This window comes from Oncorhynchus mykiss, chromosome 16 (assembly GCF_013265735.2).
Source record: "Oncorhynchus mykiss isolate Arlee chromosome 16, USDA_OmykA_1.1, whole genome shotgun sequence".
Classification (NCBI taxonomy): domain Eukaryota; kingdom Metazoa; phylum Chordata; class Actinopteri; order Salmoniformes; family Salmonidae; genus Oncorhynchus; species Oncorhynchus mykiss.
Genome location: NC_048580.1, coordinates 8,170,316 through 8,191,050, shown reverse-complemented (window position 1 = coordinate 8,191,050; position 20,735 = coordinate 8,170,316). Strand labels below are relative to the sequence as shown.

The 20,735-nt window shown below is 43.1% G+C and overlaps 1 protein-coding gene across 2 annotated transcripts; it reads right to left on the bottom strand.

Moving 5' to 3' along the window:
* Positions 1–66: 66 nt before the first annotated feature.
* LOC110491308 (dual specificity mitogen-activated protein kinase kinase 4) lies at positions 67–20,462 on the bottom strand. 2 transcript variants are annotated; one of them, XM_021564663.2, is made up of 12 exons: positions 20,245–20,461; positions 19,589–19,624; positions 13,888–13,999; positions 13,241–13,415; positions 10,347–10,466; positions 5,093–5,212; positions 4,934–4,985; positions 4,701–4,828; positions 4,507–4,584; positions 4,167–4,315; positions 3,945–3,990; positions 67–3,845 (listed from the first exon to the last, which is right to left on the bottom strand). In XM_021564663.2, exons 1-12 carry the CDS (start codon positions 20,366–20,368, stop codon positions 3,732–3,734), a joined length of 1,254 nt encoding a protein of 417 aa, XP_021420338.1. In that variant the 5' UTR covers positions 20,369–20,461; the 3' UTR covers positions 67–3,731. The 2 variants fall into 2 exon arrangements, with proteins under 2 accessions (XP_021420338.1, XP_021420339.1); XM_021564664.2 differs by lacking the exon at positions 5,093–5,212 and having other exon boundaries at positions 20,245–20,462.
* Between the last annotated feature and the right edge of the window lie 273 nt (positions 20,463–20,735).

Here is a 20,735-nt window from a genome sequence, read left to right as displayed (position 1 = left end):
AATCCGTGTTCAATATGCTAAAGTACTTGTGACCTTTTTATAAACTTGGTTCCATAGCCACCGTTATGCTGCAGAGGTTTAGGGTAGGATCTGTAGAATGATTATGAATCAGGAAATGAAAAATAGTTTACTGAGATGTAAATATACCAAAAATAATAAACCCATCTGCAATACATGTATGATGTGGTCTATAGCTAAACGAATAGGGACCGTTAGAATATGTAAACGTAACTATGGGTATAATTTTAAACCCATGGCTGTGGGAATCAATTTTTCACTGACTTTTTTTTTTTTTTTTTTTTTGAGCGCTAAAGGTCCCCAAGCTTCTGCTCACGTGCGGATCATGTTCTGCGCACGTGTTTCTTTACGCACACATTTGTGTGGTCTCTTTCCCTTCACATTCCGCACCGTCAATCGTGAACTATAATTTTTTTTTTTTTTTTTTTTTTTTTTTTTTTTACCGGTGAAACGTCCATGCAGCGTCTGTTTTGGCCACATGAGAGAAATATTCGGTGTGGGTTTTTGTTTCACAGTAACGTTATAATATGTCATTATATTCCGTTATGTTAGTAGTCTACATATCATTGTGATCTTGCAGACATAACTTTATTAAATGAGCAACATTCGCCAGAGTAGCGTGTTCTTTACTAGTAGAGGACAAGCAAATGCCAGAAGCATCAAGACTAATGCTCTGAAAAAAAGGTCAGTGGGAAGCCACTCCGTAATTTAACCACCACAGTGCCAATGAGATTGTCTGAGATATTGTGATGTTTAGGTCATCTGACCGCTGCTCTACCATTGGCGCAGGCTTGGCTCATATGGATTCACTTCAGGAGCACGAACTAGAGCTTTCAAGGAATGAGGTTAAGGTTCTGCCTCGAAGAAAAGAGGTTGTGTTCCCCTGCTCAGACATTGCATGCGGTTAGCTGATACGTAAAATACCTGTCCAGGCGTTGTAAGATCTGACATGTGTCAGCAACGTCTGAACAGAGGAACACGACCAGAATATTCAGTCACTGTTCAATGTACACCGGAATGCAGAAGAACGTTCAAAACTCTAACTTTGTCTTGGATTGGCTATCAGTCAGATTTGGTTCAGTATCATTGTTATTTTATTTATTTATTTTTTTGACCAAAAATTTCTCTCAAACAACTTTTTTCCCCTCTTGTTACTTCTTAATTAAACTGTCGCACCCTTGTTTATAGGATTTCACCCAAGATCAGTTGAGGTTTGTCACCACGCCATTAGGCATTTACAACAGCCACACAGGTCATGTGCTCCATCCTGATCACCTAATGTAGAGGGATGACTTTCTTTTCTCTTTTTACATCAACATTTCACATCTGACAGAAAGCTTCCCTGTTGCTTGGCCACTGAACAGCTTTCCATAGCAGTGCATTACTGTAGGAGAGAAAGCAATAAACTTTAAACACAAATAATCATTGTTTCTGTGTTGTACCTTTGTCTACGACCCAGGTTCACAATACAGCACTATGTATTTTCTCAATGTGAACTTTTATTATAATTTTTTTTTTTTTTACCCTTGATCAATTTACAATATAATACTCATTGCCCTTAACATTGTATGATCTATAATATGAACATTCCAATAAATTGCAATTCACCATTTAACCATTAGTTTTCCACATCTCAGCTTATAAGAGCATAGGCTTCTTCAGAGGCGTGCAAAGTTTAGGACTATTCAGACAGAAACGCAACGAATAGAAACGACTGGATTCCGTACTCCACGTAACAGGGAATCAGGTCAGGTCTATGCAGTACATTTCTATCCGAATATTCTGTACATTTCCTCTCTCCTGAATAAGCTGCATATGTACGTGACATTTCTATACGAAACACTTGTCCCTGACCCGTGGCTTTTCCAAGGGGGCATTTCGTGAAGCACAATTTAGCTTCATGAAATGTTAGCCAGCTACATTTCCTAAACATTCAAAAACAATTGTGTATTTTTCTAGTTCTTAATATCACATATAGTAACCTGGGAGTTACATCTGAAAGGGTCATTGAAGTTATCTGGCAAACGCATCGACTGTGCTTAGTGAAACAACCCAGGTTCCAACATAGCGATGCTGAACCCCTGCAGTTTGGTTCACTAGCTAAGGAGCTCCATGTTTCTTTTGCTTCGCTACAGTATTATACACTGAACGTGGGTGACCTGACAAGACTGACGCCGTGGATTTCTGAGCGCGAAATAGAGTGACTTCCTCACCTCTCATTCATCTTTTTATTTTGCCGTAGTTTAACTAGGCAAGTCAGTTGAGAACTAGTTCTTATTTACAATGACGGCCTACCCCGGCCCAAACCCGGATGACGCTGGGCCAATTGTGCGCCGCCCTATGGGACTCCCAATCACGGCCGGTTGTAACACCGCCTGGGAACGAACCAGGGTCTGTAGTGACGCCTCTAGCACCGCAATGCAGTCCCTTAGGCCACTCGAGACCCAAATACACAACAATCTGCACTGATCAGACTACACAGGATAGGTGAAAGCCTATCAGCAACATCTATTCCATGTTCACCTGTCTAGGGGACAAGAAGAGGATTTCACTAGACACTATTGAGATGCGCCCTACATGTTGCCTAAGGGTTGACGAGGGAAACAGAACCTTCCATCAGTGCGAGCCTCGTATCATGGTGAGCGGCCCGAGCCACATGCCGATTTAGATTCTGTGTGTGATCAGGCAGGCTGGGCAGCTGAACAGCGCTGTAGTATAACATGACTGTCGTGGGGGTCGGACACTCCTTTTACACAGACAGATGCAGCACTGACCTGGTCAAGCAATGAAATGTATATCCGACACGTGTTCAACTTGTGACGTCTTGCAAAGTGATAGGTTTAATAGCTAGCCGACTGGCTGTAACTTCATCCAGTTTGCAACGTGTGGCAGGTGGAGAACTGTGTACTCTTATAACTGCTTGAGGAGACATTGTCGAGTGCGTCCGTGGTAACAAGTCCTGACTGCTGAACAGAACCGGTGAACAATAGCAGACTGTTTTGAGATGTACACACACATATAGATTTACAATCCTACTGTACAGTTAGCAGAGAACAACATTTGGAGTCATACTGTAAAATTGCATATTAAGAAAATAAAGCCACGTTTACACCATCGATCTGTGTTTCAGGGAACGATAACTTTTAGATCATCAGACCCCTTCATTTACAATGAGTTAAGGTGCCCACAGCATACTGAGAGATTTGAGTGTCTCGCTCAGACAAGTCTGTCTGCATTACATCTGTCTACGACGTAGAGGTGAGCACACAAACGCATACATACAATACAGTCCACAATGTACAATCCAAATAGATGACTCTTTTTCATAACGTCATGAGCGGCACTTTCCAACATGTTTGTTTATTTGGTAACATCGATTTTCAAGTATACACCCATATATTGACTCTAAACCGTTTTTTTTCTCCCTAGCACATAAAAAAAGATGACCGTTGTGTATATGCGTTGAGCCAATTGAATGTCTTCAAGTTTAGCTGTCTGAAGACGGGAGGATAATCTAGATGTTTTTATGGACATTGAACAGGGTGGCGACAAGTATGTGTGTATTATCGTATTGCACAGAGCGATTGGTTTGGAACATGGAATTGTTCTCATGTTCTTTGGAACATGGAAACAAACACCTTGTTACTATAGTAACTGAGGGCAGGGGATGTCATGCGTTGTGTGTCGCGGTGTACTGATTTCCCCCCCCCCAGTCAGTCCACATACATAGGGGAGATAGGGGAGGCAGGGATCTGGTCCAGGATACGACACACGTAGCTGGCCACGTCCACAAACCTCTCCTCGTACATCAGGATGAACGGGTGTTTCTGGAGGAGACAAACATGTATCTCAGCCACATAGAAACTAGGTCAAGCTTTGCTGTTGCCCACATAGCAGTCAATACACAGTGAAATCCACAAACTTACCAGGAGCTCCTTGTACTTGGGCCGTTTTGACTCATCCTTTGTGAGGCTGTAGAACAAGAGAAGAAGCAATTGGCAAAGACAACAGAAAGAGCAATGTTGCCTTTTCACCATTCTACCAGGAGAGGGAGGAAAAAACCACTGGTGAATCCTCTAGGGTGAGAGTCTAATAGCAATGTCCACTGGAGGGAGTGGTACACCGCTTTCACCAGAGGTGATACTCACCATAAATTGACAAAGTTGATGAACTTGGGGGAGAACTGCCTGTCCTCAGAGTTGCAGAGCTGCGGCGGCTCGCCCTTCACCACCTGGGTCAGCTGATCAAACACGCTATTCCACTTGGGGTACGGGAATCTGCCGGTGGCCAACTCATACTGAAGACACGCAGAAATGCCATTACTCATTGACTACCACCAACAAGGGTTTAGAGATAGTTAGATTGGGCATTTCTTAGTGTACAAATTGTTACCAATAACAGTGCAGCTAGGTTATAACATAGCAAACCTGTTTTTCCCCATTGGAGGCCATCAAATCAATGTATGAATTAACTGAATTAAATAACTACCAGGGTTATCCCCAAACTCCACACGTCAGATCGGACGTCGTAGCCTTGTCTGGATGCACTGGGGTCTATCCTCTCCGGCTGAGCAACAGGAAAAGAACAAACACAAATTTTCCACGATATCCTGGACAATTCAGGAACCGAATCCTAGCTTGACATTTGAGTGAGATTTTCGCAAAAAAAATGTACAGACTTACTGCCATGTAGGGTCTGCAGCCTGCGTCTCTGGTCTTGGCTATAGAGTCCACCAGCTGACCACTGATGCCAAAGTCACACAGCTTGATGTTGCCGTTACGATCCATGAGAATGTTGGAAGGTTTGATGTCTGTAAGATCACAAACAGACTGACGTTTTAGACTTCATGCACCACACACAGCTGGAATTTGCATAAATATGGCCAAAATTCTAAAAGATGTATCTGACAACTTACCTCTGTGAATTATTTTCAAGTTTTCTTTTAAGTGGTTCAGCGCTTTAACGGTCTGTAAAGAAACAAACACATTTCATTAGAATCTGTGACCAACAACTGCATTCATATAAATATGTTATAAACAGATTATAGTCACAGAAAATGAAAATAACCACTCACTGCTAATGTAATTTTGCCTAATATTTCCTCTGGAATGACGTCATCTAACGAACAATATACACATTTGTAGAATTTGTCGAATGAGGTAGACATTAGTTCCATACATATCCAACAGTCACCCTAGAGAGAAAGAAATGTCATTATTGATCACAAGTGTTCCACATTGTAACAAAACAACATGTCCTGCCACCACCCAGTCCAGACCAAACATTTGAGAATTACTACTGCCCCGGAACTGAACCTGTCTAATTAGTTATTCTCACCTTTCTGATGAGAACTCTGTATAACTAACTGAATGCTAGATACAGAACTAACATGCACTGTATAAACAAAAGTATGTGGACATCCCTTAAAATTAGTGGATTAGGCCATTTCAGCCACACCCGTTGCTGACAGAAGTATAAAATCAAGCACACAGCCATGCAAACTCCATAGACAAACATTGGCAGTTGAATGGCCTTACTGAAGAGCTCAGTGACTTTCAATGTGGCACCGTCATAGGATGCCAGTTTTTCAACAAGTCAGTTTGTCACATTTCTGCCCTACTAGAGCTGCCCCGGTCAACTGTAAGTACTGTTATTGTAAAGTGGAAACATCTAGGAGCAACAATGGCTCAGCCGCAAAGTGGTAGGCCAACACAAGCTCACAGAATGGGACCGCCGAGTGCTAAGGCACGTAAAAACCGTCTGTCCTCGGTTGCAACACCCTCTACTGAGTTCCAAACTGCCTCTGGAAGCCACGTCAACACAACAACTGTTCGTCGGGAGCTTCATGAAATGGGATTCCATGGCCGAGCAGCCGCACACAAGTCTAAGATCACAATGCACAATGCCAAGCGTGATGAATCAAGCTTCACCATTTGGCAGCCCAACGGACTAATCTGGTTTGGCAGATGCCAGGAGAATCTTACCTGCCGAATGCATAGTGCCCTGTAAAGTTTGGTGGAGGAGGAATAATGGCCTTGGGCAGTTCATGGTTCGGGCTAAGCCCCTTAGTTCCAGTGAAGGGAAATCTTAACGCTACATCATTCGATGACAGTCTAGATGATTCTGTGCTTCCAACTTTGTGGCAACAGTTTGAGGAAGGCCCTTTCCTGTTTCAGCATGACAATGTGCCCATGCACAAAAAGAGGTCCATACAGAAATGGTTTGTCAAGAATGGTGTGTAAAAATTTGACTGGCCTAAACAGAGCGCTGACCTCACTAATACCCTTGTGGCTGAATGTTAGCAAGTCCCCGCAGCAATGTTCCAACATCTAGTGGAAAGCCTTCCCAGAAGAGTGGAGGCTGTTAGAGCAGCAAAGGGGGGACCAACTCCATATTAATGCCCATGATTTTGGAATGAGATGTTCGCCAACTTTTGGTCCATTAGTGTATAACATGCAACAATTAACGATTTTACTGAGTTACAGTTTATATAAGGAAATCATATTTTTTATTTTACCTTTATTTAACTAGGCAAGTCCGTTAAGAACAAATTCTTATTTTCAATGACAACCTGGGAACAGTGGGTTTAACTGCCTTGTTCAGGGACAGAACGACAGATTTTTACCTTGTCAGCTCGGGGATTCAATCTTCCAACCTTTTGGTTACTAGTCCAACACTAACCACTAGGTTACCTGCCGCCCGCAAATAAAATGATTAGGCCCTAATCTATGGCTTTCACATGACTGGGCAGGGGTGGAGCCGGCAGGGGTGGAGCCATGGGGGGGGGGCATAGGCCCACCCACTGGGAAGCCAGGACCGGCCAATCTAAATGAGTTTTTCCCCACAAAAGAGCTTTATCATAGACAGAAATACTCCTCAGTTTCATCAGATGTCCTGGTGGCTGGTCTCAGATGAGCCCGCAGGTGAAGAAACCAGATGTGGAGGTCCTGGGTTGGCGTGGTTACACGTGGTCTGCGGTTGTGACGCATGTAGGACGTACTACCAAATTCTTTATAAACGACTTGATGCGGCTTATGGTAAGAAATGAACATTCAATTCTCTGCCAAAAGCTCTGGTGGTCATTCCTGCAGTCAACATGCCAATTGCACGCTCCCTCAAAACCTGAGACATCTGTGGCACTGTGTGACAAAACTGCACATTTTACAGTGGCCTTTTGTTGTCCCCAGCACAAAGTGCACCTGTGCAGATCATGCAGTTTAACCAGCTCCTGCACATGCCACACCTGTCAGGTGGATGGATTATCTTGACAAAGGACTCACTAACAAGGATGTAAACAAATGTATGCACAAAATCTGAGCGAAATAAGATTTTGTGCATATAGAACATTTGTGAACTTTTATTTCAGCGCATGAAACATGGGACCAAGACTTTACATGTTGCGTTGATATTTTTTTGTTCAGTATAGAAACAGTCACTACTTCTAATATATAATATACAGTCATGTAGGTATTGAAACATGTACTGTAGATATTATATTAACCGATAACACAGTCTCGCTTACACTCCACACTGCCCTCTCCCACCTGGACAAGAGGAACACCTGTGAATGTTGTTCATTGACTCAAGCTCAGTGTTCAACACCATAGTACCCTCGAAGCTTGGGACTTAACACCTTCCTCTGCAACTGGATCCTGGACTTCCTGATTGGCCACCCCTAGGTGGTAACGGTAGGTAACAACACATCTGCCATGCTGATAATCAACACAGGGGCCCCTCAGGGGTGTGTGCTCAGTCCTCTCCTGTACTCCCTGTTCACACATGACTGCATGACCAGGCACGACTCCATCACCATCATTAAGTTTGCTGATGACCCGACAGCTGTAGGACTGATCACTGACGACGATGAGACAGCCTACGGGGAGGTCAGAGATCTGGCAGGTCGACCGATTATGATTTTTCAACACCGATACCGATTATTGGAGGACCAAAAAATCCGATACCGATTAATCTACCAATTTAAAATAAAATACATTTGTAATAATGACAATTACAACAATACTGAATGAACACTTATTTTAACTACATATAATACATAAATAAAATCAATTTAGCCTCAAGTAAATTATGAAACATGTTCAATTTGGTTTAAATAATGCAAAAACAAAGTGTTTGGAGAAGAAAGTAAAAGTGCAATATGTGCTATGTAAGAAAGCTAACGTTTCAGTTCCTTGCTCAGAACATGAGTCTTCAATATCCCAGGTAAGAAGTTTTAGGTTGTAGTTATTATAGGAATTATAGGACTATTTCCTTCTATACCATTTGTATTTCATTAACCTTTGACTATTGGATGTTCTTATAGGCACTTTAGTATTGCCAGCTTCCATCCCTCTCCTTGCCGCTACCTGGGCTCGAACCAGGAACACATCGACAACAGCCACCCTCGAAGCAGCTTTACCCATGTAGAGCAAGGGGAACAACTACTCCAAGTCTCAGAGCGAGTGACGTTTGAAACGCTATTAGCGCGTACCCCGCTAACTAGCTAGCCATTTCACATTGGTTACACCAGCCTAATCTCGGGAGTTGATAGGCTTGAAGTCATAAACAGCGCAATGCTTGAAGCACAGCGAAGAGCTGCTGGCAAAACGCACGAAAGTTCTGTTTGAATGAATGCTTACGAGCCCGCTGGTGCCTACCATCGCTCAGTCAGATGATAGACTTAATTATAACATAACACACAGAAATTCGAGCCTTAGGTCATTAATATGTTTGAATCCGGAAACTATCATTTTGAAAACAAACATTTATTCTTTCAGTGAAATACGGAACCGTTCCGTATTTTATCTAACGGGTGGCATCCCTAAGTCTAAATATTGCTGTTACATTTCACAACCTTCAATGTTATGTTATAATTACGTAAAATTCTGGCAAATTAGTTCACAATGAGCCAGGCGGCCCAAACTGTTGCATATACACTGACTCCACGTGCAATGAACGCAAGAAAAGTGACACAATTTCACCTGGTTAATATTGCCTGCTAACCTGGATTTCTTTTAGCTAAATATGCAGGTTTAAAAATATATACTTCTCTGTATTGATTTTAAGAAAGGCATTGATGTTCATGGTTAGGTACACATTGGAGCAACGATACGCACCGCATCGATTATATGCAACGCAGGACACACTAGATAAACTAGTAATATCATCAACCATGTGTAGTTAACTAGTGATTATGATTGATTGTTTTTTTTATAAGATAAGTTTAATGCCAACTAGCAACTTACCTTGGCTTCTTCCTGCATTTGCGTAACATGTAGGCTCCTTGTGAGGCAGGTTGTTAGAGTGTTGGACTAGTAACCGGAAGGTTGCGAGTTCAAACCCCCGAGCTGACATGGTACAAATCTGTCGTTCTGCCCCTGAACAGGCAGTAAACTCACTGTTCCTAGGCCGTCATTGAAAATAAGAATTTGTTCTTAACTGACTTGCCTAGTTAAATAAAGGTCAAATAAACGTTAAATAAATAAAATAATAATAAATAGGCTAAATCGGGGGCGTCCAAAAATACAGATTTCCGATTGTTATGAAAAGTTGAAATCGGCCATTCCGATTAATCGGTCGACCTCTAGCCAGGACATCAACCTTTCCCTCAACGGCAGCAGGACAAAGAAGTTGAACGTGGACTACAGGAAACATGCACCCATTCACATTGATGGGGAGTGGAGCAGGTCGAGAGCTTCAAGTTAATCAGTCTCCACATCACTAAGGAATTAACACCAACACAGTCGTGAAGAAGTTGTGAAGAAGACACAACAATGCCTCAGGAAGCAAAAACAATATTTGGCATGCGCCTTCAGATCCTCAAAAAGTACTACAGCGGCACCATTGAGAGAATCTTGAATGTCTGCATCACCACTTGATACAGCAACTGTTCGGTATCCGACCACAAGGTGCTACAGAGGGTAGTGCGTACGAGCTCCCCGCCACCAAGGAGCTCTGTACCAGACATGTCAGAGGAAGGCCCTAAAAATTGTCAAAGACTCCAGCCACCCAAGTCATAGACTGTTCTCTCTGCTACCGCACAGCAAGCAGTACCGATGCACCAAGTCTGGAACCAATAGGACCAGGAACAGCTTCAAATAGCTACCCGGACTATCTGCATTGAACCCCCTTTGCACAAACTCTTTAGACTCATCATCCTGCCTAGTCACTTTATCCCTACCTATATGTACAGCCAAGTTATTGTTACTCATTGTGTATTTATTCCTTGTCTTATTAACAAGGGAAAGGACCCTTCAGTAAGCATTAGTGTTAGTCCACACCTGTTGTTTACCAATCATGTGACAAATAAAATGTGATTTGAAAAGTCTCACCTCTCTGAAGAGAGCTCCGTAGAACTGAACGATGTAGAGACAGTCACTACTCCTCATCACCACGTCTAGATCCATCAGCAGCTGCTTCTGTTCCTTCTCATCCACCGTGGAGCGGATCCTCTGAGGAGGGGGGACAGAGACGACAACAACAACAGGTGTTCAGCAGAAATAGAGGAAACAGCTCAGAGATCAGTTTTATAGTCCTAGTCGTCACCTGATGAAGACCATTAAAAACCCTGTTGTATCTCTAGGTCTACCATCCACCAAGAACCAAGACAATATTTTACCAGGTCTCGTACTTATTATACTTGAGATGCGCACATTTTTCTCCTCATTGTGGTGATATCCAATTGTGATCCACTACAATCTTGCCTCATCGCTGCAACTCCCCAACGGGATTGGGAGAGGCGAAAGTTGAGTCATGCTTCCCCGAAACATGACCCGCCGAACCGCGCTCCTTAACACCCGCCCGCTTAACCCGGATCAATCTGATTTATGAGGTGCGTAGACTACTGCCCTCGACCAGCACAAAAACATCCTGTGGCGGACTGCACTAACATCGAATAGTCCCCGTGATATGCAACTGTTCAGGGAAGTCAGGAACCAATACACACAGTCAGTCAGGAAAGCTAAAGCCAACTTCTTCAGGCAGAAGTTTGCATCCTGTAGCTCCAACTCCAAAAAGTTCTGGGACACTGTGAAGTCCATGGAGAACAAGAGCACCTCCTCCCAGCTGCCCACTGCACTGAGGCTAGGTAACACGGTCACCACCGATAAATCCATGATTATCGAAAACTTCAACAAGCATTTCTCAACGGCTGGCCATGCCTTCCGCCTGGCTACTCCAACCTCGGCCAACAGCCCCCCCCCCCCCCCGCAGCTACTCGCCCAAGCCTCTCCAGGTTCTCCTTTACCCAAATCCAGATAGCAGATGTTCTGAAAGAGCTGCAAAACCTGGACCCGTACAAATCAGCTGGGCTTGACAATCTGGACCCACTATTCCTGAAACTATCCGCCGCCATTGTCGCAACCCCTATTACCAGCCTGTTCAACCTCTCTTTCATATCGTCTGAGATCCCCCAAGGATTGGAAAGCTGCCGCAGTCATCCCCCTCTTCAAAGGGGGCGACACCCTGGACCCAAACTGTTACAGACCTATATCCATCCTGCCCTGCCTATCTAAGGTCTTCGAAAGCCAAGTCAACAAACAGGTCACTGACCATCTCGAATCCCACCGTACCTTCTCCGCTGTGCAATCTGGTTTCCGAGCCGGTCACGGGTGTACCTCAGCCACGCTCAAGGTACTAAACGATATCATAACCGCCATCGATAAAAGACAGTACTGTGCAGCCGTCTTCATAGACCTTGCCAAGGCTTTCGACTCTGTCAATCACCGTATTCTTATCGGCAGACTCAGTAGCCTCGGTTTTTCGGATGACTGCCTTGCCTGGTTCACCAATTACTTTGCAGACAGAGTTCAGTGCGTCAAATCGGAGGGCATGCTGTCCGGTCCTCTGGCAGTCTCTATGGGGGTGCCACAGGGTTCAATTCTCGGGCCGACTCTTTTCTCTGTATATATCAATGATGTTTCTCATGCTGCGGGCGATTCCCTGATCCACCTCTACGCAGACGACACCATTCTATATACTTCCGGCCCGTCCTTGGACACTGTGCTATCTAACCTCCAAACGAGCTTCAATGCCATACAGCACTCCTTCCGTGGCCTCCAACTGCTCGTAAAACCAAATGCATGCTGTTCAACCGTTCGCTGCCTGCACCCGCACGCCTGACCAGCATCACCACCCTGGATGGTTCCGACCTTGAATATGTGGACATCTATAAGTACCTAGGTGTCTGGCTAGACTCTAAACTCTCCTTCCAGACCCATATCAAACATCTCCAATCGAAAATCAAATCAAGAGTAGGCTTTCTATTCCGCAACAAAGCCTCCTTCACTCACGCCGCCAAACTTACCCTAGTAAAACTGACTATCCTACAGATCCTCGACTTCGGCGATGTCATCTACAAAATTGCTTCCAACACTCTACTCAGCAAACTGGATGCAGTTTATCACAGTGCCATCCGTTTTGTCACTAAAGCACCTTATACCACCCACCACTGCGACTTGTATGCTCTAGTCGGCTGGCCCTCGCTACATATTCGTCGCCAGACCCACTGGCTCCAGGTCATCTACAAGTCCATGCTAGGTAAAGCTCCGCCTTATCTCAGTTCACTGGTTACGATGGCAACACCCATCCGTAGCACGCGCTCCAGCAGGTGTATCTCACTGATCATCCCTAAAGCCAACACCTCATTTGGCCGCCTTTCGTTCCAGTTCTCTGCTGCCTGTGACTGGAACGAATTGCAAAAATCGCTGAAGTTGGAGACTTTTATCTCCCTCACCAACTTCAAACATCTGCTATCTGAGCAGCTAACCGATCGCTGCAGCTGTACATAGTCTATTGGTAAATAGCCCACCCATTTTCACCTACCTCATCCCCATACTGTTTTTATTTATTTCTTTTTCTGCTCTTTTGCACACCAATATCTCTACCTGTACATAACCATCTGATCATTTATCACTCCAGTGTTAATCTGCATAATTGTAATTATTTGCCTACCTTCTCATGCCTTTTGCACACAATGTATATATAGACTCCCCTTTTTTCTACTGTGTTATTGACTTGTTAATTGTTTACTCCATGTGTAACTCTGTGTTGTCTGTTCACACTGCTATGCCTTATCTTGGCCAGGTCACAGTTGTAAATGAGAACTTGTTCTCAACTAGCCTACCTGGTTAAATAAAGGTGAAATAAATAAAAATAAAAATATCAACGTTAGTATTCAACTTGGAACGTCTCAGTCAGTGAGGATGAGAGCAGCTGGTGTGGTCACCTTGACGGCCATGATCTGTCCACTGGGTTTGTGCTGCATCTGGTTGACGGAGCCGTAGGCCCCGCGGCCGATCTCTCCCAGGTCCCTCAGGTCCTCGGCCGTGAAGTCACAGGCCTTCTCCGTAGAAATCTTCAGCTTCCCCGACGACTCGATACTGTGTGTCCTCATACGCTCTCTGTAAGGGGAGGGAGAGGAGGAAGAGCAGGGAGGGGATGAAGAAGAGAGGAAAGAGATGTGGGGAAGGACGAAGACAGGGTGAGAGAGGGAGGAGGTGGAAAGAGGAATAGAGAGGAAAAAGAGGAAGAAGAGAGTGTTTTGGGGCAAAAGGGAGCATCATATGATGCACAAGGAAGTGATTTCTAACCCACCTCGTTCCTTTACAATCATAACGTCTTGGTGTCTTCCTCAATAGCAGAGCAGACCACACTGAAGAAGAGACTGAAGATGCTAACTAATCATGCAGCCATTTTGCTGTATTCTCAGAGCCGTCTTAAACACTAATCCTTCACACAGACAGTACCCTACAGACCGTGTGAAGATGTTTCTCTACAACAATAAAACCAAACTGAAATACATAACCTGTTAGAAAGCTAAGGACTATCAGGTCTCTAAATGTGCATTTCTTATCCGCTCTCCACAGCACTTACATGTGTGGGTTCTGGAAGGAAGGTGCAGTTGAAGGTGAGGGGTTGAGGGGCAACCTGGTAGCTGGCTTCACTGAAGGGTTGGCGAAGTTCAGCTTCAGGGCTTTACGTTTACCTGGCAGAGAGACACAGAGGGAAACAGTTTGTACACAACATATGCTGGTTAGGGAATAAGGGAAACCGGGGGATGCTACATTGGTGAATGGGACATATAGTTATGATTCTATGGGGATGGAACCAGATAGGATGTAAGAGCATGGAATAAGTATATTTCACAATATGAAATAGTTTTCAGGACTGTATCATAAAGTGAGACGAATAACCATGTTTCCATCAACAGTTTTCACAAGAGTAAACTTAAAAATATTTTTTTTAATCATGAGAGATGGGATGGAAACAGGAAGTTTCGGGTATGATTTAATAAATTTGTTCGTTTGACACGGTGGGATTATTTTGTGTCGGTAAAATTTGTTATGTATGAAATGGCGATGGAAACCCCTTAATGCACAAACATTGATATAAACACCATCATATCAAAGTAAACTTGGAATCACGTGATGATATGATGTGGTCCTCCCACTACGACTCAGGTAACCATGCAGTTTATTAGGCTACAGATGAACTAACTTATGAACTGCACAGGGTGATGAAAGCGCACGGTGATCTTGATGCTCCAATAAATATCGAGGGTTTGATTCTGGTGACATTATTATCGACGCTTGTGTTCCTCTTGACAGTCTTATCCATTATAATCTCAGTATGTAGAGTAGCCTACGCACACGTGCCAAGACCATTTGCTATTTAACGTAACAGTTTGTGACAAAACTATTGGTAGAATTGAAAAAGTGTTTGGAAACATTTATTCAGTACACGAAAACTCACGCACTGATTTCTTTTGTGCAACAAGTTCCCACCACTAGTGGGAAAATTCACTATTTCTTTATGTAGATTTTAGAATATTCACATGAAAATCTCTCAATAACTTGATGGAAACCTAACCATTTCAATAAAAACTAGTAAGCCACAAACTCCACTAAGTCATGTAACCAGAAGTCGCTGACAAAGTTGAGTTTCAGTGCAAATGAAGTTGAATTTCAGTACAGTAAAGTACCAGTGATGTTTCGGGAGACTGGAAATAATTACATTTACATAAGTATTCAGACCCTTTACTCTGTACTTTGTTGAAGCACCTTTGGCAGCGATTACAGCCGAGTCTTCTTGGATATGACACTACAAGCTTGGCACACCTGTATTTGGGGAGTTTCTCCCATTCGTCTCTGCAGATCCTCTCAAGCTCTGTCAGGTTGGATGGGGAGCGTCGCTGAACAGCTATTTTCAGGTCTCTCCAGAGATGTTAGATCGGGTTAAAGTCCGGGCTCTGGCTGGGCCACTCAAGGACATTCAGAGACTTGTCCCGAAGCCACTCCTGCATTGTCTTGGCTATGTGCTTAGGGTCATTGTCCTGTTGGAAGGTGAACCTTCGCCCCCAGTCTGAGGTCCTGAGCGCTCTGGAGCAGATTTTCATCAAGGATCTCTGTACTTTCTCGGTGCATCTTTCTCTCGACCCTGATTTATTCTCTCAGTCCCTGCCACTGAAAAACATCCCCACAGCATAATGCTGCCACCACCATGCTTCACCATAGGGATGGTGCCAGGTTTCCTCCAGATGTGGCGCTTGGCATTCAGGCCAAAGAGTTCAATCTTGGTTTCATCAGACCAGAGAATCTTGTTCTTCCCCTGGGTGGCCAGCTCAAGGAAGAGTCTTGGTGGTTCCAAACTTCTTCCATTTAAGAATGATGGAGGCCACTGTTCTTGGGGACCTTTAATGCTTCAGAACATTTTTGGAACCCCTCCCCAGATCTGTGCCTCGACACAATCCTGTCTCGGAGCTCTACGGACAATTCCTTCGACCTTATGGCTTGGTTTTTGCACTGTCAACTGTGAGACCTTATATAGACAGGTGTGTGCCTTTCCAAATCACGTCCAATCAATTGAATTTACCACAGGTGGACTCCAAGTTGTAGAAACATCTCAAGGATGATCAATGTAAACAGGATGCACCTGAGCCCAATTTAAAGTCTCATAGCAAAGGGTCTGAATACTTATGTAAATAGGGTACTTCTGTTTTTGTTTTACATTTGCAAAAAACTTAAACTGTGTTCACTTTGCCATTATGGGGTATTGTGTGTAGATTGAACATTTTTATTTAATCAATTTTCAAACAAGGCTGTAACGTAACAACATGTGAAAAAGGGAAGGGGTCTGAATACTTTTCGAAGTCACTGTATATCAATGTGTCATCATTACCCAATGCTCAGAGAAGGACCGTCTCCTCATACTTTTCAGGCTTGGAGTTTGCCGGGTATTGACAGAACACAAACATTATGCATTATAAACATAAGCAAAGTGGCCATAAATATAGAGGTTCCCAATTACCAGGAAATGCAGACGACGCCAGCATGTTGACACTGATAACAAGCACAACATTAACCCAACATGATGTGATTGCATTGTGAACCTGTATGCATTGGGAATCCCTTCAAGACATTTCCATAGTGGATGTTTTCATTGTAGCAGTAGCTAGAGTAATAGACATGTCAAAGAGGACACCTACCAACACCCTCAAACATTATGACTTCCAAATGAGACGGAAATATATGTTTTTATTTGGCCTTTTATTTAACTAGGCAAGTCAGTTAAGAACAAATTCTTATTTTACAATGAGGGCCTAGGAACAGTAGGTTAACTGCCTTGTTCAGGGGCAGAACAACAGATGTGTACCTTGTCAGCTCGGGGATTCGATCTTGCAACCTTTCTGGTTACTAGTCCAACGCTCTAACTACCTTCCGTCCCACAATATCAACTATTCCGCACTAGCATAGTAGATATCTGTTGACTCTTTAAGAAGTGCTCCATTTGACTATCGTGGTCTTGTATCAGGGTTATATGTCACATAATAACTGTTAAATACTCCACTAGATGATAATGTTGAGGATGAGATGGGAAGGTGTCGAGGTCTTATTGGACAGTGAACAGTGGCCTACAGGGCCAAATCAGATGTGCAGTACTAGTTGTCCCTTTAACCATATACCCAGGTGGAAATAGGTCCACATGAAAAATAAAGGAGAGAGCAACACACTCAGATACAGTCATTTAATAACCAACGTTTGGACAAGCAAACTGTCTTCATCAGGGTATAATGACAAACACTGAGAGTCACTAGTTTATATAGTGTCAAAGGACACACACAGGTGTCTGTAATCATGGCCGGGTGTGGCTTGATATCATTGGTTAATTTACCGGTATAGCCATATTTCTGTCGAAATCAGATTGTTTTTTGCTAATTCTTTTGATTCGACAGAATTGGCAGTAGGGCTGACTGTTTTTCAAGGGAAGCGGGTGACAACTATCAGCCCTCAACAAACTGTTACGATCAGTAGGTTTCCTGTAGGGATCAGTGTATAGAACATTATCCTCACACAAAATCAGACAATCAAGGAAACCGATTTGACGTGTGTCAGATTGCATAGTAAATCTCAGATGCTGAGAATAAGAGATAAGAAAAGCATGGAATGCCTGGAGTTGTTTTGCAGTACCCCTACTAGTGGTCCCTTTAACTATTATGCCCAGGTAAAAATGGGTCATCACCCAAACCAACGCTCCACCATGGATTAGATTAGTCAACATAGAACAGTGGACAGACAGCCCACTAGCAGAGAATCACACAGACTGCATCTCAATAGTCTAGAGTGGCTTCCACTCCTTGTCTCCTCTCCTTTGCGGCTCTGACAACACATACTAGGTTAACTTCTCTACGGTAGGGGGCAGCATTTGGAATTTTGGATGAAAAGCATGCCCAAATTAAACTGCCTTCTACTCAGGCCCAGAAGATAGGATATGCATATAGTTAGTGGATTTGGATAGGAAACACCCTAAAGTTTCCAGAACTGTTAAAATAATGTCTGTGAGTATAACATAACTGATTTGGCAGGCGAAAACCTGAGAAAAATCCATTCAGGAAGTAGGATTATTTTTTGTTGTTGTAGTTTTCTGTTCAATGCCATTACAGTATCCATTGATTTAGGACTCATATTGCAGTTCCGATGCCTTCCACTAGATGTCAACAGTCTTTAGAAATTGTTTCAGGCTTGTATTCTGAAAAATGAGGGAGTAAGAGCAGTCTGAATGAGTGGACCCTGCCGTGTCACAGAGCTGTTTCATGCACGCGACCGAGAGAATGCCTTTCTTGTTTACCTTCTATATTGACGACGTTATTGTTTTAGGCTAAAAACAACCTGAGGAGTGAATATAAACATTGTTTGACGTGTTTCTATGAACTTTACGGATACAATTCGATTTTTTTTGTCTGCCTGTTGTGACTGCGTTTGAGCCTGTGGATTACTGAAGAAAACATGCGAACAAAACTGAGGTTTTCGGATATAAAGAGACTTTAGCGAACAAAAGGAACATTTATTGAATAAATGAATGTCTTCTGAGGGCAAACATATGAAGATCATCAAAGTTAAGTGATTAATTTGATCTCTATTTCTGACTTGTGTAACTCTTCTACTTGGCTGGTTACTCTTTGTAATGATTTGCATTTTTGAAATCTGACACTGTGGTTGGATTCACAAGAAGTTTATCTTTAAACCTATGTAAAATAGTTGTATGTATTTCTGTATTTGAATTTCTGTATTTCTGTATTTGAATTTCTGTATTTGTATTTCTGTATTTGAATTTGGCGCTCTGCAATCTCACTGGATGTTGGCCAGGTGGTACACTTCCCACATACCCTAGAGAGGTTAAAGAGATACGGTCGATACCAACCAAATATTTGCTTTCACCTGTCCAGTCATTGCAGATGGATGAAAGCAGACAGGAAGAGGAAGCTACTTCCAAATTTTGAGATGCACCCACAGAGAGAGAGAGGGTTGGTGTGCTACGAGAGTGTGTTAGTGGGTATAATTTGTTAAACATTCCAACAGGAATCTGTTCCAAAAACTTCGTAAATAATCAGGTTGTATAACGGCAGAATAAACTACCGAGTAGGGGGTGGGCTAATTCATTAAGTTTTTAACTCACCACGTTAATTCCGAAAAATGTCTGTCCTCAATCTGGTAGCCTATGGACAAATATTAAGAATAAGCTACGTGGTGAGTTGATGGCTATTCGGCAGCTAGTTAGCTAGGTGAATTGATCAGGCAACTTTGTATGCGTTGTTTATTGGCAACCTTGTACTTTACGAAGTTTTTGGAACATATTCCTGTTGGAATGTTCCACAAATTATACCCACCCTATCTGAAACCCTAAAAGGAGAGAGAGAGAGAGATATCCTCCTGTTGTCTGGTCATTATATAACCTGGATGGAAGTCATCAATGCACTATGACTGTGCAACCCTGGCTTTCAAGGGCAAGTGAGAGCTGGTTATGTTATTTATGCTACCCTACACATATTTGGCTGTCTAAGATTTTGGGCCTCACATATACAATCATTTATTTTCAGTAGCTATGGAATGGTGGCAAACTTCTAACATGGAACCCATAGTAATTCATGAAAACACAACGTAATACAGAATGAGGAAATCAAACACAAAAGAGAAATGGGGAGCAGAAAACAATGGTGAATATTCCACTATGATCAACAGAATATCACATGAACCAAGTAATATTCTACTGAAATCCTATAAATAAAAATAAATAATACCTGTTTCGTTTTGACACCTCCAGCACGTGTTGCTTTCTGAAATGTTTAAAAATAAAAGAGTTGAACCTGGACAATTCCCGACAGACACACACGAAGTACATAATAGATAGCACCAACACTGATCACAGATAGCTACATAATACGATGTCACTCAAAATATAGCACTGACAGTTAACATTTCAATGCCACTTATTGTTTAAAAAAGGTCAAATATATATTAGAAAACAAAGTAATTGAATCGTTGTTATCTACAAATAGTGTAATTAATTGAGTAACAATACAGTAATAAATACGTAGGTTTCTCAATCTGGTAGTAGGCCTTGGGTTGAGTTGTGCATGTAGCAGCTAACATCGGTTGATGTAAACTCAATTGCAGTGGAACGTCTGTAACTGCAACGCAACACTTTTCAGTTGGTGCGTTTACATATCAGCGGTTGTAACATTGTTACAGTACACCTCGCAGAAAAACACAATGTTGCAACAAATTGCCGACGCGCTACATTTAGCAGAATATATAGTTAGCTACACTGCATCTCTGCTATGTAGCTTAGCCTCGGGGCAATGGTAGTTAGGCTAGCCAAGTCATGTTTTTCAACAGCTAACGTTTAATAGCTCTGATCAACTTGAAAATAGACATTTAGGGCATCTGGTCTAACCTTGCATGCTGCTGACGGTGGTCATGTGTTGTGTTTGCGGGTGATGGTGGTGCGAGGTGGATCCTGCAATGTTGCTGTTTCCGCTGGAGGTTGTTGAGTTGCTGCTGGAACTGGGAGTCGCCATTGTTGTGTTCGATTCCAGCAGCGCCGAGGCTGCGATGCAGGCAGAGCAAACTTCTCCCTCTCTCTCCACACGGGACACTGCGCCAGCGAACGCAGCACAGCATAGACGGCCACGTCTATGGACGTCCCGGGCCCAGTCACGGAAGTCTGTGCGTAACAAGTTACGCCAGAAAGGGTAGGGGTTTCCATTGGGCTGGTATGGGACGCCAAGCTTTAACTTTGGGCACCGCACGTACTGTGGAGGCTACTGGAGCAACCATTTTTGAGGATTCTAGTTGATATGTACATAAATACTTTATTGAATGGGGGTAATGGAGACGTAAGGTTGGCCCAGCAGTAGAGGGGTTGTAAGTAGGCCAATGCGTGAG